At 40.7% G+C, this 18,759-nt stretch overlaps 1 protein-coding gene across 1 annotated transcript in view; it reads right to left on the reverse strand.

Moving 5' to 3' along the window:
• The window catches only part of Cab39 (calcium binding protein 39), an 82,097-nt gene that overhangs the window by 38,811 nt on the left and 24,527 nt on the right, over positions 1-18,759 (reverse strand). Inside the window, exon 2 of the mRNA XM_048344555.1 lies at positions 8,502-8,658. Within this exon, the coding sequence (XP_048200512.1) occupies positions 8,502-8,615 (114 nt within the window). The 5' untranslated portion in view covers positions 8,616-8,658. The remainder of the gene's footprint in view (positions 1-8,501; positions 8,659-18,759) is intronic.

Raw genomic sequence — 18,759 nt, forward strand, 5'->3', positions numbered from 1 at the left:
CCAGGGCAGGAAAGTCCATGAGACTTTTATCTCTAATTAACCTCCAAAAAACCTCAGGGTAAATGCCAAGGCCTGGAGTTCACACACACACACACACACACACACACACACACACCATTTTAAGTCCTAGTCTTCTAAAAATACACCAACCCATACTTACTTAAATATCAATTCATTCTCAAAACTGGAAGATACTATTGGTGCCAAATATATGATGAGAAAAATATATTATCCTATTAATTCCTGTGCAAATGCTTTTCAAATCCTGCTTTCCCAGTCTTGAAAATTCTAAGCCAAAAGATCAGGGACTAAGAAAAACCTATTAGTAACTTCTAGTGTCAAGGATTATTCTAAACAAGTTTAGTAACCATGAGTCACTGTTAAATAGCCATGCCATGAAAAGGCAATTCCCTTCTCCCTCCTATATGCCAGCCAGCCTACTTCTCTCTGGAGTGAGTGAATAAAGCTATTCAAGCCAGTGAACACATGTATTCATGATGGTGAAGGAAACCAAGTGTAGACTGAACAAGGAAGCCATACCTTCTTTATATAGTACACAGTGGGTCATGAGTGTAAATAGTCATTGCATACATCTCATCTATCTGACTCTTAGTTTGAAAAAACAAGTTCCCTTTCCCCAACCGCTAGTTACCTAAAATAAGGATAGTAAGATTAACTGGCTCTTTTTTTTTTTTTGTAAAGTGTAAGAAAATTCCTTTTGTACAAATTCTTTAAAAAGCTGTAACAAAGTTCCCCGAGGAACAAATTATAACCTACAATTCTTAATATGGCAACGATGTGCCATGTAACACTAAAAATGTCAGGTTATAAAATAAAACAACCACTCAAATACTGTAATCATCACTTTGTCTAAGGGATCACACAAGCCACACAGCCCATGTACTTAGTGAATGAAGTAGAATGGGTGGAACTTCGGCACTGGTTTGGAAGAGCTTGGTGTGAATTCCAATTATAACTCTAATGAGTTGCCTAGGAAACAATAGTTTTCTTCATCTGGATCATGAAAATAGTAACAGGAAGCTACTGTGCCTCAAAATAAGACAGAGGTGTCTCTCTGAAGCACCTAACCAAAGATGGTGCTGTGTCCACGACTGAGTGCGCCAAGGACACAAAACTAGAATTCCTTCTACAGCACTAAGCTTGATGGTCGCCTAGCATGTGCCAGTCTATCTCCAGAAACAAGGAAGCCAGCTTCCACCTCTTATTTTTCTTGGTGTCAAGACAAAACTGGATTCACTGTTACCCTTTCATTCGCTCAGGCCTCACTCAGAAGACACTCGGGTCTCAGTTCTATCTCTTGCCACCATCCATAATAGACAATCCCCTAAAAACAATTCCCTGGGCGCTACAGTGATTCCCTCCATCCTTCAAAGGCACTCTGCTTGAGTCTCATTCATCATGCCCGAGGCCTCCCATCCCCAGCTCATTCAATCCATTGCTCCACAAAGCAATTGTGCATTTCCACGCCAGCCTGGTTACTCCTCTCTCTACATCCTCAACCAAGGACTTGCCCACACAGAGCAGAATTTAAACGATGTATTTCTATTTTTGCAACCTAGTTTTTAATAGCCTTTTGCGACTAAACAGCTCCTCTCTCCCTGCAGAACTGCATTGAATGCCTTTGTCCAAATTAACTTTCCATCCTGTGTAGGTTTATTTCTGGACTCCTTCAACTGCCCTACCGATCTATCTTTACATGGAGACTGCAGTGCTTTAATTATTATAGTTTCATAATTCTTCAAATCAGGCACTGTGAGCCCTGACTATTTTTGTGCAGTTATTTTGGTTACTGTAGGTTTTCTGCATTTCCATACCAATTTCAGAACAAGTTTTACTATTTTACAAAGCCGGCTCTACACTGGCTCCATCGGTAGGTGTGAGGACGACCATTTTCACAATTCTGATGTGCATCTCCTATTCCTTCAGTTCTTTGCTTTCTCTTAGAAATATTTTGTAATGTTAAGCCTCACTTCTTTTGTCAGATTTACCCCTATTTCAAAATTTTCAAAGCTATTCTAAATGGTACTTAAAATTTTTAACCTCAGATTGAGCACTGTGACTATAAAGAAATTACAACTAATTTTTGTAATATTCACCCTGTTACCTGTGACTTTGACCAAACTCATTAGTTCTATTAGTTTTCTGTAGATTCCTTCAGCTTTTCTTTGTAAGTGATCCTATCATCTACAAATAAAAGGCTTGACTTCTTTGCAATTTGGATGCCTTCCATTCCTTTTTTTTTTTTTTTGTCAGATTGCACAAGCATTCTAGGAATCCCACTTGGTCACAATGTCTTTCAGATTCAATCTGCTAAAGGATAGTTTTTACTTTTGCTTCCATCATTATGACTGATGTTATTCTGCTGTTTTCTTTTCCTATGCTATCTTTATTTTGTTTTGTTGTTGTCCTGGGTCATGAACTCAGCCTGGATGCTGTCCTGAGTTTCTCCCCTCAAGGCTGGTGCTCTACCACTAGAGCCACATCTCCACTTATGGCTTTTTGATGGCTAATTAAGAGTCTCATGGACTTTCCTGCCCTGGTTGGCTTTGAACCACGATCCTCAGATCTCAGCCTCCTGAATAGGATTACAAGTATGAGCCACTGACACCTGGTTCTGTCCGTTTTTGGCATCAGGACAATGGTGAGTTAGTAGAATAAAGTAAGAACTATTCCTTCCTCTTACATTTTCTGGAAGAGTTTGCCTAGCAACTCTATTGTTTTGTCCTTAAACAGCTGGTGGAAGCTTGACATGTGAACATTTGGTAGAAACCTGGTGTGGTGGCATACATCTATAATCCTTGTGCTTGGGATGCTGAAGCAGGAGGATCATGAGTTTGAGGCCAGCCAGGGATATAGAAAGTTTACTATCAGCTTGGACTACTTAGTAAGACATTGTCTCCAAAAAATTAAACAGGAAAAAGGAGTGAACAACATTTGGTAGGACTAGCAAAGTCCTCTAGACTCAGTCTTTGATGGTAAGGGTTCATAGCTAAATCATCCATCACTTTAGCATAAGGTTACTCAAATTCAAATTACCTACTTTTCCTTAAGTGATCTTGATGTCTTTAAAAGAATGTATCCTTTTAGCTCGAAGTGTCAAATTTATTGGCATAAAACTGCTACCCTTTCAGTATCTGTAGTACTGGTACCTCTCCTCCTATGTTAGCAGTTTCTGTCTTTTCCCCTTGATTATTCTAGGCCACAGTTTATCAGTTTGATAGATCTTTCCTTTTATTTTTCTGTTGTTTTATAATTGATTTCTGCATAAATAGTGGTTTCTTTTCTTGTTTTCAGTTTTGCGTTTGCTGCCAGTAATGGGGCTTGAACTCAGGGTCTTGTACTCTCGGCTTCTTTTTGTTCAAAGGTGGTGCTCTACCATTTGAGCCATACCTCCCAGCCCAGCTTCTTTGCTGGTTAACTGGAGACAGTTTCTTGATCTTTTTTGCCTGTACTGGCTTCAGATTGTGTTTCTCAAACCTCAGCCTCCAAAATAGCCAGGATTATAATAGGTGTGAGCCTCTAGCACCCAGATCTTTCTGATCTTTTTCTAGTTTCTTAAAGTGAGTGTGCAGGACTTTCTTGTTTTCTAATATGGACATTGAATGATAGAAGTTTCTTTAATGTTTTATATAGCAGTATCCCACTATTTGTGAAATAGGTGGAATATTCTACAACTGTGAATCAGGTCAGGTCAGGTATTATCCTGGTGTTGAACAAAATCTTGCTAAGCCGGGTGTGGTGGTACACACCTGTAATCCCAACACCTGGCAGGCTAAGGCAGAAGGAACAGAGTTTACCAGCTGGCCTACATAGTGAGTTTGAGGCCAACCTGGTAAACATAGGGAAACTATCTCAACAAAACAATGAACAGAAAAAGAAAATATTTCTTTTCTCCCTACTTAATCTTTCAATTACTGAAAGTGGGATACTCAAACTATTTCCTCTTATAGTTCTATTGGTTTTTGGCTATTGTATTTTACTTTATTTTGGAGTTCTGTTTTAGGTGCATTAATGTTTAAGAATTCTGTAATGGCCACTTAATTAAGCTCTACTTTACCATGAAATGGCTTTCTTTATACCTGGCAATACTGTTGGCTCTGAAACCTCTTTTAATAGAGGCACTTAACTTTCTTTTGACAAATGTCAACAAAAAGTGCATATTTCTTCATTCTCTTAATTAAATCCATTTGTTAAGTACAAATGTACCTGTTAAATACCTTTCTTACATGCATACAGTTGGGACTTTTCATCTAATTTTATAATCTCTGCTTTTTAAGTACAGTGCTCAGGACATTTATATTAAACATGGTTACTAATACAAACTGGAATCTATCCTATAATTTGTTTTGTTGTTGTTGATGTTGTTGCATCTGTTATTTAACCCTTTTCCCTGCATTCTTTTGGATTTATCAAGCACTCTAATGATTCTATCTTATTTTCTTCACTACACTGACTCTTTTTTTTCTGGATTAAGTACAGAGTCATTACTTTTTATGTGTATTATATTTATAGTTAAGCTTATACATCCCCTTCAACCTCAGCCGCCAGGTCCTCCAGCAACTGACCCTTCTTTGGTGTCTGATTTAGTCATCCATTTTTTTGTCCTTTCTTTTTACCCACTATCTTTTTCCTTACTAATCAGAAGCTGCTAATTAAAACCTTTAAGTTTCTGCAGATAAATTAATCACAATAAAAGTTTAAAGAATTGAGGACTGTATTTTGCACAGATTAATGGAACTCTATCACCAAACCCTATTGATTCAAACATTAGACCCATTAGGTAAAAATATTTATCTAATCACTAAAAACGCCCTGTGATCCTCCTTAACCATGAGGAAATATGAATAAATACTGAATAAATAATAAATAAATACTATTTGGTGGCCATCTAGGACAAAGCTCTTGAAAAAAGTCATTTATCTTACTCCTTCTGTGGGCAGAAACACTGAAAAAGGAACATATGTGGATACCACTGTAGAATTCATAGAAGATATTCTCTTGTCAGTTACTAACTCAACCTACAAGTTGTTCCAATATGGTTTTATTTCATTTAGCAGTCATTAAGAGTTTAGACGAGAAGGTCACAGTGCTTCATGTTAACTCTGCTTTCTATTCCATTTTTCATAAATACAAGTATTTGGCAGGCTGATAGTCCAATGGGGAAGAAAACCGTTTGTCTCATGTATGTCTTTAACCATTCTCGTGAGCTTTATGAAAACAGTCCTAGGCAAGATTTAGCTGTAGAATGTACTTTAGCCTCATGCAAGGACTTTCAACTTTTTGTTTTTGGAGAAGTGTTTTGAAAGGATTGCAGTGGTTATAAGAAAAATGAAGACACTGCAGCAATCTAAAGCAGATACAATGATGGCTCAAGACCAGTATGATAAAAAGGAGTGCTGAGTTTCTAGATTGACTTAATTTTCTTTTCTAATGAAGTAGATGGCTTTGGGAAATGAGAAAGCAATCAAAGATGTCTTTTTAGTCTGTAAAACTAGATGTCATTTTGGAGACTATGATTGTGAAGACTGTCAGTAAAACAGATTTTGGAGTGTGTTTTAAACCAATATAAAGCAAAATTTCTGTCAAGTTCCAAAAAGGTCTTGCTATGATCTGAATGGACTGCTTTAGTTCTATCAACTGATTTAAGAAGAAATGGAATATTGAGTAAGACTCTTATTTTTCCATCTGGAAACATGAATCAAGTATTCTTTTGTGTCTCTGAATAAGGTTATATAGGTTTTATTTTTTTCCCAAGCAGGTTCAACATACTTTCTGAAAGTATTCCTGGATATCTTCCTTTTTTGTTGCTGTTGTAGTAAAAAGACTTTATTTCATTCTTTGACTGTCTTAAGGCTTTAACTCAGGGCCTGGGTACTATCCCTGATCATTTTTGCTGAGGGCTAGTGCCCTACCACTTGAGCCACTGCTCCACTTCCAGCTTTTTTGGTAGGTAACTGGGGGCAACAGTCTCACGGACTTTCCTGCCCAGGTTGGCTTTTAATTGCCAATTGCAGATCTCAGCCTCCTAAATAGTTAGGGATTACAGGCTTGAGCCACTGGCACCTGGCTCTAGCTTACAATTAAAAAACTTTTTGGTTCTAGATAGTTACAGATGAATTTATGGAATATTGACAAATGTTCCATTTGCTTATAAGTTCTCCTTTGCCCACTGGTTTGTTTACATCTTGTAAACATTTACGAATACTAAATTTGAATACATCCTAACAGAAATAGCGTGACCACCTGACCACCTCTCAGTACAAAAGACTAGTCTACTGTAACTGAAAAATAAAAAAAACAAATGGATCCTTATGTATTGTGTAATATGTCAACACTGTAAAGATCTGTATGTCACTAACCTAAATTTTTCTAAATGATCAGTATATGCCATAAAATCATGCTCTGGTTAGTATACAATATGTGTACATGTAATATAGGAAGCTCATTCATATAGTTTCATACTCTATATTACCACCAAAAAAACTACAACTGTCAAATTCTGGTTTAACATCAAACATTCAAAATTGTCTGAGATGCATCTCTTAGTATCTCTCTTTCTCTTTCTCACCTTCCTTCCAAACTTCCAATCTGCAGTTTCCCAGTCTGAAGTGGACTAAAAGTGGGTTGAATAGAATGGGAAAATAAAAAGAAGCTGGAAAAGGGTAAGATCAGCCAGCCAACACACAATAAAGCAACAGTGGAAAATACAGTAGAAACAACAGCTCACAGCTAAAGAAACTAGGACAATTAGAATAGAGATAGAGACGTATACTCCTCAACCCTACCCAAAGGCTTCTACATTACACTGCAGTATAACAACATTTAGGGGAAAGAATCTCAAATCAATCATTATAACAATCCACTGAAAAATAAAGGTAAACTATAGTAGCTAAGAAGCCTAGCTCCAGCTCAATAAAGAAAACAATCTCTTAAAGATGGGATAAAAGAGGGCCGGGGATATGGCCTAGTGGAAAGAGTGCTCGCCTCCTATACGTGAAGCCCTGGGTTCAATTCCTCAGCACCACATAGATAGAAAAGGCTAGAAGTGGCACTGTGGCTCAAGTGGTAGAGTGCTAGCCTTGAGCAAAAAGAAGCCAGGGATAGTGCTCAGGCCCTGAGTTCAAGCCCCACAACTGGCAACAAAACAAATAAAAAACTAGCATTAGGCTGGGAATATGGCCTAGTGGCAAGAGCGCTTGCCTCCTACACATGAAGCTCTTGGTTCGATTCCCCAGCACCACATATATGGAAAACGGCCAGAAGGGGCGCTGTGGCTCAGGTGGCAGAGTGCTAGCCTTGAGCAGGAAGAAGCCAGGGACAGTGCTCAGGGCCCTGAGTCCAAGGCCCAGGATTGGCAAAAAAAAAAAAGATGGGATAAAAGATTTTATCAGTAAGTATCAACTCATTCATAAGTAGCAGACATCCAGCTCGTGGGAACTAGGTACCTGAAGAGCACAGAGGGGCCAGAAATGACCCATAACACTCAAAGAGCTCTAGTCAATAAGGAAGGCAAGACACAACAAAAACAGCCAGAATGAAGATAGTGGTTCTGACATTTCCAAGAGAGGTATCCAAATGACAGACATTTATTTGACTAGGCATGGACAGGAGAGGAGAGGAAGTACGCTAGGAAGCCATCTAGGTAAAGGAAATGTATGTGGTTGTTGGTGGAAATGGGGTAGGAGAAAAAAGACTCCAGGGAGAAGAGTTCAGAAAGGTGTATGATGATCTGACTCGGTGCAGTCTGCCAGAGCAACTGCTAAGGTGCCTGAGAATGACTGAGGATCTTCGAGAAGGAACAGAACTCGGTTCTATTCATAAGCCCTTTGGAGGCAGAACACACAATAGTGAAAATGGTGTTTCAGGGGAGATGGGCACAGCTGGATGAAAGTCAGGCTCTGAACTGTAATGACTGGCCACAACGAGGGAGCAGGGAGGGGTAGAGACTACAGGAGAAAATCAGCAGTGTAGGACAAGCTATGGTTCCACACTTTCCTAGCGTGCACCAAGCCCTAGGTTCCATCCCCAGGACACACACAAAGAAAGAGTTGGCAGAGACAGTAATTTCAAGAACCAAAGACACGGGGCTGGGGAAATGGCCTAGTGGCAAGAGAGCTTGCCTCGTATACATGAGGCCCTGGGTTCAATTCCCCAGCACCACATATACAGAAAATGGCCAGAAGTGGCGCTGTGGCTCAAGTGGCAGAGTACTAGCCTTGAGCAAAAGGAAGCCAGGGACAGTGCTCAGGCCCTGAGTCCAAGGCCCAGGACTGGCCAAAAAGAAAAAAAAAAAAAAAAAGAACCAAAGACAGAAATGAAATAAACAGACTGCAGACTTATAAACTACAACAGAAAAATGTAGAAATAGCTTTAGGAGGGCAAAGTAAAGGAGCAGCAGCAAATACCACTTTGCGATTACATTATCATATATTTGCTCCTAATTCCAAGAATTTAAACTGCCGGTAGAGCTGAATGCATACCTTTTCTGCCTTTTTGTCAGAAATGTCCTGCTTTTCCAGAACAGCCATGCTCTCCTTCAGGTTCTTCACGATGTCCGCTGGAGATTTGTGAGACTTGCCAAATGGGAACGGCATGACGGCAGTGACAGAGGCCTCTGCTGAGCTCTGCCTGCTTGACCTGCAATGCAGAACAGGCTCCAGTGAGAGCGGGCCGAGAGAGTACACACCTTCCCAATCCCAATCTGGGAAGAAAAGCGGTGCTAAAGATAGCCACCGTACATACGACTTTCAGCAGCAGCAGCAGTTATTGGGAAACTCACTGATACTTGTAATTTTCTTATTTCCTTTTTTTTAAATGCCAGTACTGAGACTTGAACTCAGGGCCTGGGTACGGTTTACAGTTTTCTTTCTTTCTTTCTTTTTTTTTTTCCTCAAGGCTAGTACTCTGCTACTTGAACCACAGCTCCACTTCCAGATTTTGGTAATTAATTAAAGAGTCCCCTAGACTTTTCTGCCTGGGCTGGCTTTGAACCATGATCATGATCCTCAGGTCTCAGCCTCCTGAGTAGTGAGGATTATAGGCATGAGCCACTGACAACCAATCATACTTTTCAAAATGCTATTTTTCTTTTCAAAGTCTCTGCTCTCCTGACCACCATCTGAGGAAGAATGTGCTGCTGGTGCAGGTAGAGTAGCCACCACTCACAGGGCAAGAATTCATGTCTAAAGGCTTTCCAACAAGCCCCCGAGGGACAGCTGCTCCTGTTTCAGGTGAGAATCTGGCTCAAGTTGTGGCATGGAGAGAAAAACAAGTTCAGGTCTGTCTCAATCTCAATCCTAAATGTCCTTATAATCACCATGGTGTACCTCCAAGTTATAGGTGCCTCTTTCTACAGTTGAGTGAAGCAAAGAGGCAGGGAAGGAGCTCAGCCAAACAGCACCAGCAGCAAGGGGTGCCAGTGAGCATGTGCACACCTCCTCAGTGCAAACCCCCTCCTATTTGTCCCCCACTCGTCCGTGCTCCAGAGCTGCAGAGGGGCCAGCACCCCAGGCAGGCACCTTGGACAGATCAACAGATCCTCAAGGCTGTTCTGTCAGCCTGGATAGGATCATCTCCTACAAAAGAACTCACTGGATAAATCCTTACTACCAGAAACTTCCAAACACAGAAAAGTTTTTTTTTTTTTTCTGGTAATAGAAAACACCACTTCTACAACAACGTTAAATTTTTCCACAGGAGAAACCTACAGCTATTCTGAGAAGTCACAATGAACAAATGAAATTAACAGGACAAATGATGGGGAAAATGTATTGGGAACATGTTGGAAGAGTTACAGTTCCTTTTAGTAAACCGAGTAAAAGAAGTTAGTCATAGAGATGAAAAACTTCATATCAAATAAAAAAAAAAAGACAGATGCTGCTGGCTTAGGCTTGTAATTTAGCTACTCAGGAGGCTGAGGTCTAAGGGTGGCTTCCCAAAGCAAGCCCTGGCAGGAATGTCTGTGCAGAGTCTCATCTCCAATTAACCACCAAGGTGAGAGAGAAAGAGAGAGCGCGTGCATTTACAGAAGAACCTAACAGATCACTAAATGGTTTCAAGCCAAACTCCAAGTACATTTTTACTGTACCAGGTGCCTCCCACCCCTGCACCAAAGTAGGGAGGGGCAGGTGTCAGCTACTCCAATCCTACTTTGACTTTCCCCAGTGTCGACATAAGTATCTCCACTGCGTATCGTTTTAACTTTGCCTAAAATTTCATGTGAAGAACTTGGATATTTTCCCCCGAAGTCTGAGAGGAAAATTTATGTTTATAAAGAACCAAAGCTTAAGGGAAACAAGCATGAAAACACAAATGTTATGTTTATACTGGAAATCTTAAGTACGTTACTTTCAACATGTTTTCATATAATTTGTTATGATCAGTCTCTATCCCCAAATATCACCCACTTCAGTTCTGTCAAGTTATAAATCCTTTTCTCCTCAAACTAAAACCATGTCTTCATTGGCCACAAAAAAAAAAAAAAAATTAGCTTAACACATGTCCTTCTCAAAATTCAAAGATGCTTTAAGTTCACTGACAAATAAACTTCCATGACAAGAGATTTGGCTAGCAAAGTTTCCCAAAGTTGCCATTACATTATCTGATTATCTGGCTTGATGGCGCATAAATCCTGAATCATTCTTTTTCATTTTTTTTTAACCTGATTTTGGGTGGGGGAAGAGCAGGTAACTTTCACACCAGCACCAAAGGCCACACTCACAGTCAGTTCCCTGAAGACTTTGCCGTTCCTATCAGTAACTTTACAAATAACAGCAGTGGCACTGTGTATGTCAGTGCTGGGTGGAGGGCGGGAATGTTTAATGGTATTTTGCAGGATGTGTTATGGTGCTATGCAACAGAGATATTTTCAGCTCTGGCTCCATGGTGGAAGAGGTGACTTTCCAAGGGAAAGGAGGTTTAAAATGTCCTGCCACTCATCAAATGTTGGTCATAGTAGAAAGAGAATATAATATGGATATATAAAGGCTTCTGTGAGGACAAGGTGTGATACAGCTATTTCCCTTAACATATAAACTAGTAACATGTACCCCAAACAAGTGGGCAGTCCTCAGCAAGATCTAATCACATTGTGAAAGTATTCACCACAGATTCATATTCTGCATCCTATACTTTGTATATCCTTTAATGACAATGTTTTATATATATATATGTGTGTGTGCATATATATAGTTGAAGAAGTAAAAGCATACATACAGCTTATTTTTAAAGCATAGTAATTTCTCTAAAAATTCTTTCATTTCATTTATATTCTCAGATTCACCTTCTAACACAATGCAGTATCCAAGATTGGAGGTGGGCAGGGCAATCAAGGAATTAACAACCTCCAAAAACATGTTCCATAAGTGTCACCGTATTTAGAATTAGAAATACAGAAATGCTTAAAATTCAAGAATGCTCCTAAATGATGACCAGACAGACAGACATATTGGAAGAGAGTAATAAATACAATGCTTTAAGAACTCAAGTTCTTTTTGTGGTATTGGGGCTTAACCTCACGGGCCACCCTTGCTTACTTTGCTTGCACAGTAGGTACTCTTCCGCTTGAGTGCCCCGACCTGTGCCCTCCCCAGCCCTGGTTTGAAGGTCTCACAAACTGTCTTGCTGGTCTCACCTGTGACCATCCTGCTCTTGGCCTCCTGGGTAGCTAGGATTAGGATTGTTAGCCACGGGTACCGTCAAGAAATAAAGTTCCTGGGCTGGGAATATGGCCTAGTGGTAAAGTGCTCGCCTCGTATACATGAAGCCCTGGGTTCGATTCCTCAGCACCACATATATAGAAAAAAGCCAGAAGCGGTGCTGTGGCTCAAGTGGTAGAGTGCTAGCCTTGAGCAAAAAGAAGCCAGGGACAGTGCTCAGGCCCTGAGTCCAAGGCCCAGGACTGGCAACAAAAACAAAACAAATAAGCAAAGAAATAAAGTTCCTAAACATGTTAGAATAATGTGCAAAGAATTGCTAAGCACTGATCCTGTGTTGCTGAATTTCTAGAGCACAAAAAAGAAAACTAGAGCAGCTACTGAGTTGTAGAAACATTTGTGCCATTCTACTTTATCATTTGTACCATTATACTTTATCTCACAAGCACTATTGTGAAATCGTGTGTCATCTGAGCATGTTCATTAAAGATGAGGGGATGCATGCTGAAACGATTAGTCCAAGAGCTTGCTGCACACTGGTGGCTTACGCCTATAGTTCTAGCTACTCAGAAGGCTGAGATCTGAGGCTCGAGGTTCAAAGCCAGCCTGGGCAGGAAAGTCTGTGAGATTTTTATTTCAAATTAACCACCCAACTGCTAGAAGTGGAGCTGGGGCTCAAGTGGCAGAGTGCTGGACTTCAGCAAAAAAGTTCAGGGACAGTGAGTATCCAGGCCCTGAGTTCAAGCCCCCAAACTGGCACACACTTACAAAAAGCCAAATAAAAATAGGAAGCACTGAGTTCAAGACCGGCACACACATACAAAAAGCCAAGTGAGAGTAGGAGGTGCTGAGTTCAAGCCTCAGTTCTGATGTGCGAGTGCTCGTTCATGTGCTCACGCATGTGCACATACCCACCCACGCCACGGTGACTAAACAGATTTAGTTTTAGTGATGATAAAGATCAACAGGAAGATTGGGAGAAAAATTACTTAGAAGAGTTGTGCTTCCTGCTTCAGTTCTCACCTCCATCTCCTTATTTTGTATTCACACAAAATAGGAGAGAATTCCTAACAACACACTACCTTCAGACAATGCTCAAATGGAGTGGACACTGTGCTGGTTCTTTTTCTCTGGAACGGAGACAATGCCTTCCAACAAGCCCATCTATCATGCAAGCAGTGTCATCTACAATGTTCTGTAACTTTGAAGGGTATGAAACAGAGGCACAAGTCAGTGTTTTGGCACCAACAATCTGAGAGTAAGACGCTCTCCTTTGAGACGAGCATTCCCTCTTCAGCTAAGAATTTGGAGGGATTTCAATCACAAGAACATACTATTAAGGCCCCTAATTACCCTTAGAATAAAATTCAAATCCCTGCCTGTGGCCTTGGAGGCTTTACCCTGGCCAATGCATGCATAGCCCTCTGGGCCACTGGGTCTGGTCACACTCTTTTTTTTTTTTTTTTTTTTTTTTTGCCTGAATATGCCAACCACATCTAAGCCACCATATTATTCCAAACATGACTGTGTTTTTGGACATCACTGGAGTTCATAAAGACAAATATACAACACAAATGAAAAAAATTCATTTAGTTTTCAAATGTAACTAATTTCCTGTCCCTTCCAAAAAGCTAGTTCATCACAAAGCATGATGCCTTGGGCCGAGCCAAAATTATCAGCACAGCTGGGACAATGCCAACTGTTACTAGGATCCTCAAGGGGAGTGTGGAAAGCCACATCTACACTTCCTAAACTAGGGTGTATGCTTGCTCTTGATGGTAACCAGTGGAGTGTGAATACCAAAACCAAGGAGCCTTGGAGGGTCAATTTAATTTGAAAACGGGGAGGGCTAACTCATTACTTTTATATTCAAATGAACACTTGCAGGCCAGCTGAGTCTGTGAGAAGAATCCCCTAGACACAGCCTTTGCCTGGTACTCATGCATGGCTTTCCACTAGTTGCTTTCTTCTCTCAACAAATGTTCTTTCTGCATCTATTTATCTTTCTGTACATTCAACAACTCAGCATTATTCCAATGCGGACATCCTTCCACCGTGAGGCACAGTGCCTCTGATCACATAAAATACTTATTGAAATGAATTCCAGGAAATGGGAAATAAGTTTTTTTTTTCTTTTTGTATTATTTGTGCATTTATCTGTTTTGGGGAGGGTAAGGGGGAGTATAGAAATGGAGGGATAGAGGGCGAACAAACACAGCAGCGGTACTCACTAGACACTGTTGAAAATGAACTATACAACTTGTAGATAGGGACAGGCGGGGAAAAGCTGGGAGAGAGCAAGGGAAGGATGACACTGTCCCAAAAGAAATGTAATCATTACCTGACTGATATAACCGCAACCCCTCTGTCTATTACCTTTAGAATAACAATGTTAGGAAACCCAGTCATGAATGTTAGGTGAGAACAAGCAGATGAAAGGAGAGAAAGAAGGCAGAGACCTTAAGAGACCAAAGAGGCTTTAATTAGTGCTGCGGAGGGACTCCCAGGAACGTGGAGCAGGGTCAAGGAAACAAAGAGTGGGAGTGTGTGGGGTTTATGTTCTTACACATTCAAGGGTGAGATCTTGGTTGGAATTTCTTTGTCCTGTCCTGCTGGGGACTGATTTATGGTGCAAGCTGTCCAGATTGGAGTTTTAGGGTAAAGGTGTCTTCCTGACACCAACAGTCCTGCACTTTCAGATAAGGTTAGGGGTAAAGTTCACCTCAGAACCAGGAGGGGTCCAGGGAAGGGTGGTCAGTGGGCCATGGGAGCAACACGGAGTTATGAGAACAAAACAGATTCCCATCAAACAACATAAAAGAAAAAAAAAAACTTCCATCCCTGGCTGTCACTGTCTCCTTACCTTCTATTAGCTTTAGGTGGTCTCATATGGCTTCCACTACCTAAACTCCGGCATGGCCTAACTGATTAGTCTGCTGTCTATAGATGGCATCCCAGAAACCTGTCTCAACTCATGTCCTGTTTCTATTTTCAAGGTTCCCCTTCACATTGAATGGATCCACTGTTTACCCAGTCACGAAACTTGACTGTGACAGCAGACTCCAGTGTATTAAGTATCTCATATATAATTAGTTCACAATTTTAGCAAATTCTATTCTCTGCAGACATCAAAATGTAAACTCATAGTTCTCCACCTAGGCCAGCCAATGGGCTCACCTCTACAAGACTGCTACAATCTGAACACCCTCGAAAGTCACACACTAGAACTTAATCCCAGTGTGTATGTGGGAGGGGGGGCTTAATGGGAGTTGTTATTCAGATAGAGCCCTCAAGAACTGATCAATATGGCTAAGAAGGGCTTGCAATGTGCTCAACTCTCTTCTCCCATGTTAGGGCACAGTGTATCTCTTTTTGGTTTTGGTTTTCCATTTCCCATCAAGTGAGAAGGTAGACCTCACCAGATACAAGCACCCTGATTTGGGATGTAACCTTCAGAATTGTGACATATTTGTATTCTTTATATGCTACTCAATCTCAGGTATTTTGTTACAGTAGCACAAATGGAATAAGTAAGCTATGTTCTGGAAAACGTGGGGCATTTGATGACCATTGAAACCATCATAATCATCACTGTAAAAACAAAAAGCACCGCTTTTCATGCTGGTGATTCCAAAAGTGGATTTTTCTGGTAGTTTCCATATCCTTGGGGTGAAGTGGGGTAAGTCAAATGAGTCTTTCTATCTGTTCCTGCATCCAAGACCGTTACTAAAAGGAAAAGTTGTAGCTAAAAAACAAACAAACTTAAGATTGTTCACTCTGAAAAATTCAAGCATTAAAGGATTACATAAAATATTATTAATGGATTGGCACATTCTCTTTTTTATTTGTTTTATATTTGTAGTTTTACACAGGAATGTACTCTCTTCTCTAAAACAGATGGAAAGCAGATGATGCTAGAACTGGTCAACTGTACCTTACAAAAAACGAAGGTCTGAAATGACTGCTCTATTCCATTAATATCCCTAAGAAAATATAGAGAACATGTAGAAGAGACATCGGAAACCACAAGGCCACAGCACTAAAGTTAGAGCTGTTAGGTACTGCCCATCTTGGCTGATGACTGCTTCTGGCACATATAACACACTCTTTCACCCATGTATACATATGAACAAGTAGCAAATGGCTCATAAACCAGTCATTAGGGCACAATCAATCACTGAAAACCGTGCATACACTGTATACCATAATCGAAAGCATCAAGAGTGCCTGCTTTCAAGACAACATTCTGGTGTATACAAATGTGGGTGTGTGTTTAGAGACAAGAATGAAAAACTGCTGAATGACAACACATTCCTAAACAGCTGAGTTCATATGACTCCACTAACATATGTGTTAGATCTGACTCATAAACTTGGTAGTCAAGTGCAAAAAGCACACAAAAAGAACCTATATACAATAAGACTGTTGCACACAGAGGCTTTAGTAAGGCTCTTATTATGAAGTCATGGAAAATGTGAAATTCAGTACATGTGAATGATGTTTTGTTTTGTTTTTGGACCAGTCCTGGGGCTTGGGACTCAGGGCCTGAGCACTGTCCCTGGCTTCTTTTTGCTCAAGACTAGCATTGTACCACTTGAGCCACAGCGCCACTTCTGGCTTTTTCTGTTTATGTGGTGCTGAAGAATCAAACCCAGTGCTTCATGCATGCTAGGCTAGGCAAGCATTCTACCACTAAGCCACATTCCCAGCCTGTGAATGATTTTTTTTTTTTTTTTTTAAAGAGCACTGGCTGTAAGACCTAATCCCCTGCTTCCAGGCTTAATGTGACTTAATTCACAAAATTACTGAATATATACAGCTACTATGTTAAGTACTAGATTATCAGTTTGGTAATGCTGGGCAATTATAGAAAGCACAGAAGTTAACTGTGTGGGGTTTAAAGAAAACCTGGGTTCAAATTCGATTTTATGAAGCCTTTAAGCTGACTTAGATTTCTAAGCCTCCTTCCCTTATGTCTAAAATGAGAAAATAACAGCTACCACACAATGTGATTGATACAAGAAAAAAAATACTAAAATATGTGTGTTCAAAGTATTAGCACGGGGCTGAGAATATGGCCTAGTGGTAGAGTGCTTGCCTCGTATACATGAAGCCCTGGGTTCGATTCCTCAGCACCACATACATGGAAAAAGCTGGAAGTGGCGCTGTGGCTCAAGTGGTACGAGTGCTAGCCTTGAGCAAAAAAAAGAAGCCAGGGACAGTGCTCAGGCTGGGAGTTCAGTCCCCAAGACTGGCAAAATAAATAAATAATAAAGTATTAGCACAGCATCTGGATACAGGGAAATCTGAACAGGAGGAGGTAGTTTTGTTCCCCCTAGCCTCTCAAATGTGATTCACTGCCTACAAGATAAGATGATCTGGGGCTATTTAGCAAGACACTGTCTCAAAAAAAATCAAAACAATGATATGACTACCAGTTCTTTTTTTTTTTTTTTCTTTTTTGCCAGTCCTGGGGCTTAGACTCAGGGCCTGAGCACTGTCCCTGGCTTCTTTCTGCTCAAGGCTAGCACTCTACCACTTGAGCCACAGTGCCACTTCTGGCCATTTTCTGTATATGTGGTGCTGGGGAATTGAACCCAGGGCTTCATGTATATGAGGCGAGCACTCTTGCCACTAGGCCATATCCCTAGCTGACTACTACTTCTTATGGAACTAAAATACAGAGATAAGGTATTTACTTACATAGACTGGAGGCAACATACAATAGAATAAAATGAGTGACCTATCCTTCCTTTGTAAGTCTTGGTTCATCTTTGGGATGGATGGATAGATGGATGGATGGATGGATGGATGGGAGGCATACCCTTCTTAGCTGCAAATAAGATGTGATGACCCAGCAGCTGTAAATAAGATGTGATGACCCAGCACCACTAAAATTAACCATGAGTAACTTTAAGAAGCAGCTGGATCCTTGGTTAATTACCAATGCTACCAAACACATAGCTCTAAATCAATTAGGTCAAAATCAAGGGCTCAAACGTATATAAAATATTAGATGGAGCTTTTTTTGGGGGGAGGGGGTACTGATATTAGGGCTTTGAACTCAGGGTCTGGATGCTGTCCCTGAGCTTTTCTGCCTAGGGCTAATACTCCACCCCTTCAGCCACAGCTCCCCTTTTGGCTTTTTGGTGGTTAACTGGAGATAAGATTTTCATGGATGGGGCTAGAGGCACTGGGAAAAGCACTAGCCACCGAGCACAAGCATCAGGTACCCAGTCTGAGTCTCAGATTCTCATGAATTTTCCTGCCTGGACTGGTTAGAACTACAATCCTCAGATCTCAACCCCCTTGAGTAGCTAGGATTACAGGTATGAGCTACTAGTGCCTGGCTTGGAATGTATTTTGACTAGACTTTCAAGGGCCAATGTTATTCAAAAGGAGAACATAGAAATTCTTTTAGAACCACCCAGATGGTAGGCAGGATGGCTGTAGCAATGGCAGCAGTACCAGCAGATATCTTGGGTGTAGCTTGCAAAGCATTATCACTTCTCTATTCTATCTCCATCCTTACCTCAAATCTCTCCATTTCATAAGCAGAACCTGGATTCCTGACAAAGCCTACATAGCTCTTGTGATCTATTATTCTGTCCACATTTTCCTCACTCAGTTGCTCACTCTGGACCAGGCCTAGACATATTCCCCATACAGTAAGTACAAGGGGGAGCTCTTAGCCCAATACCATGCCCCACTCTCCTTTCTTTACTGATACTTTTGCTAAAATGATACCCAATACACAAGTCCTAGAGCTTCTCGTGGTGGGGCAGACCTGTTACCCCAGCTCTTGAGAAGTGGAAGGCAGGAAGATCAAAAGTCCAAGGCCAGCCTGATTAACATAGCAAAGCACTACCTAAAAAAAACAATACAAGAGAATGAGTACAGTTGCTCTTACACACACACACAAAGGCCTTCCCTGATCACTGTCTCCAACTCCCACCTTCTTTTCCAGCTCCGATCTCTCCTAGTGCATACAATCTGATATATATTTATTGGTCTCCCTTTTCTCTTCATGTAAGCCTCATGAAAATAAAAACTTTGCTGGTATCATTCCTTTGTTGTTATATTC

Source organism: Perognathus longimembris, chromosome 4 (assembly GCF_023159225.1).
Source record: "Perognathus longimembris pacificus isolate PPM17 chromosome 4, ASM2315922v1, whole genome shotgun sequence".
NCBI lineage: Eukaryota > Metazoa > Chordata > Mammalia > Rodentia > Heteromyidae > Perognathus > Perognathus longimembris.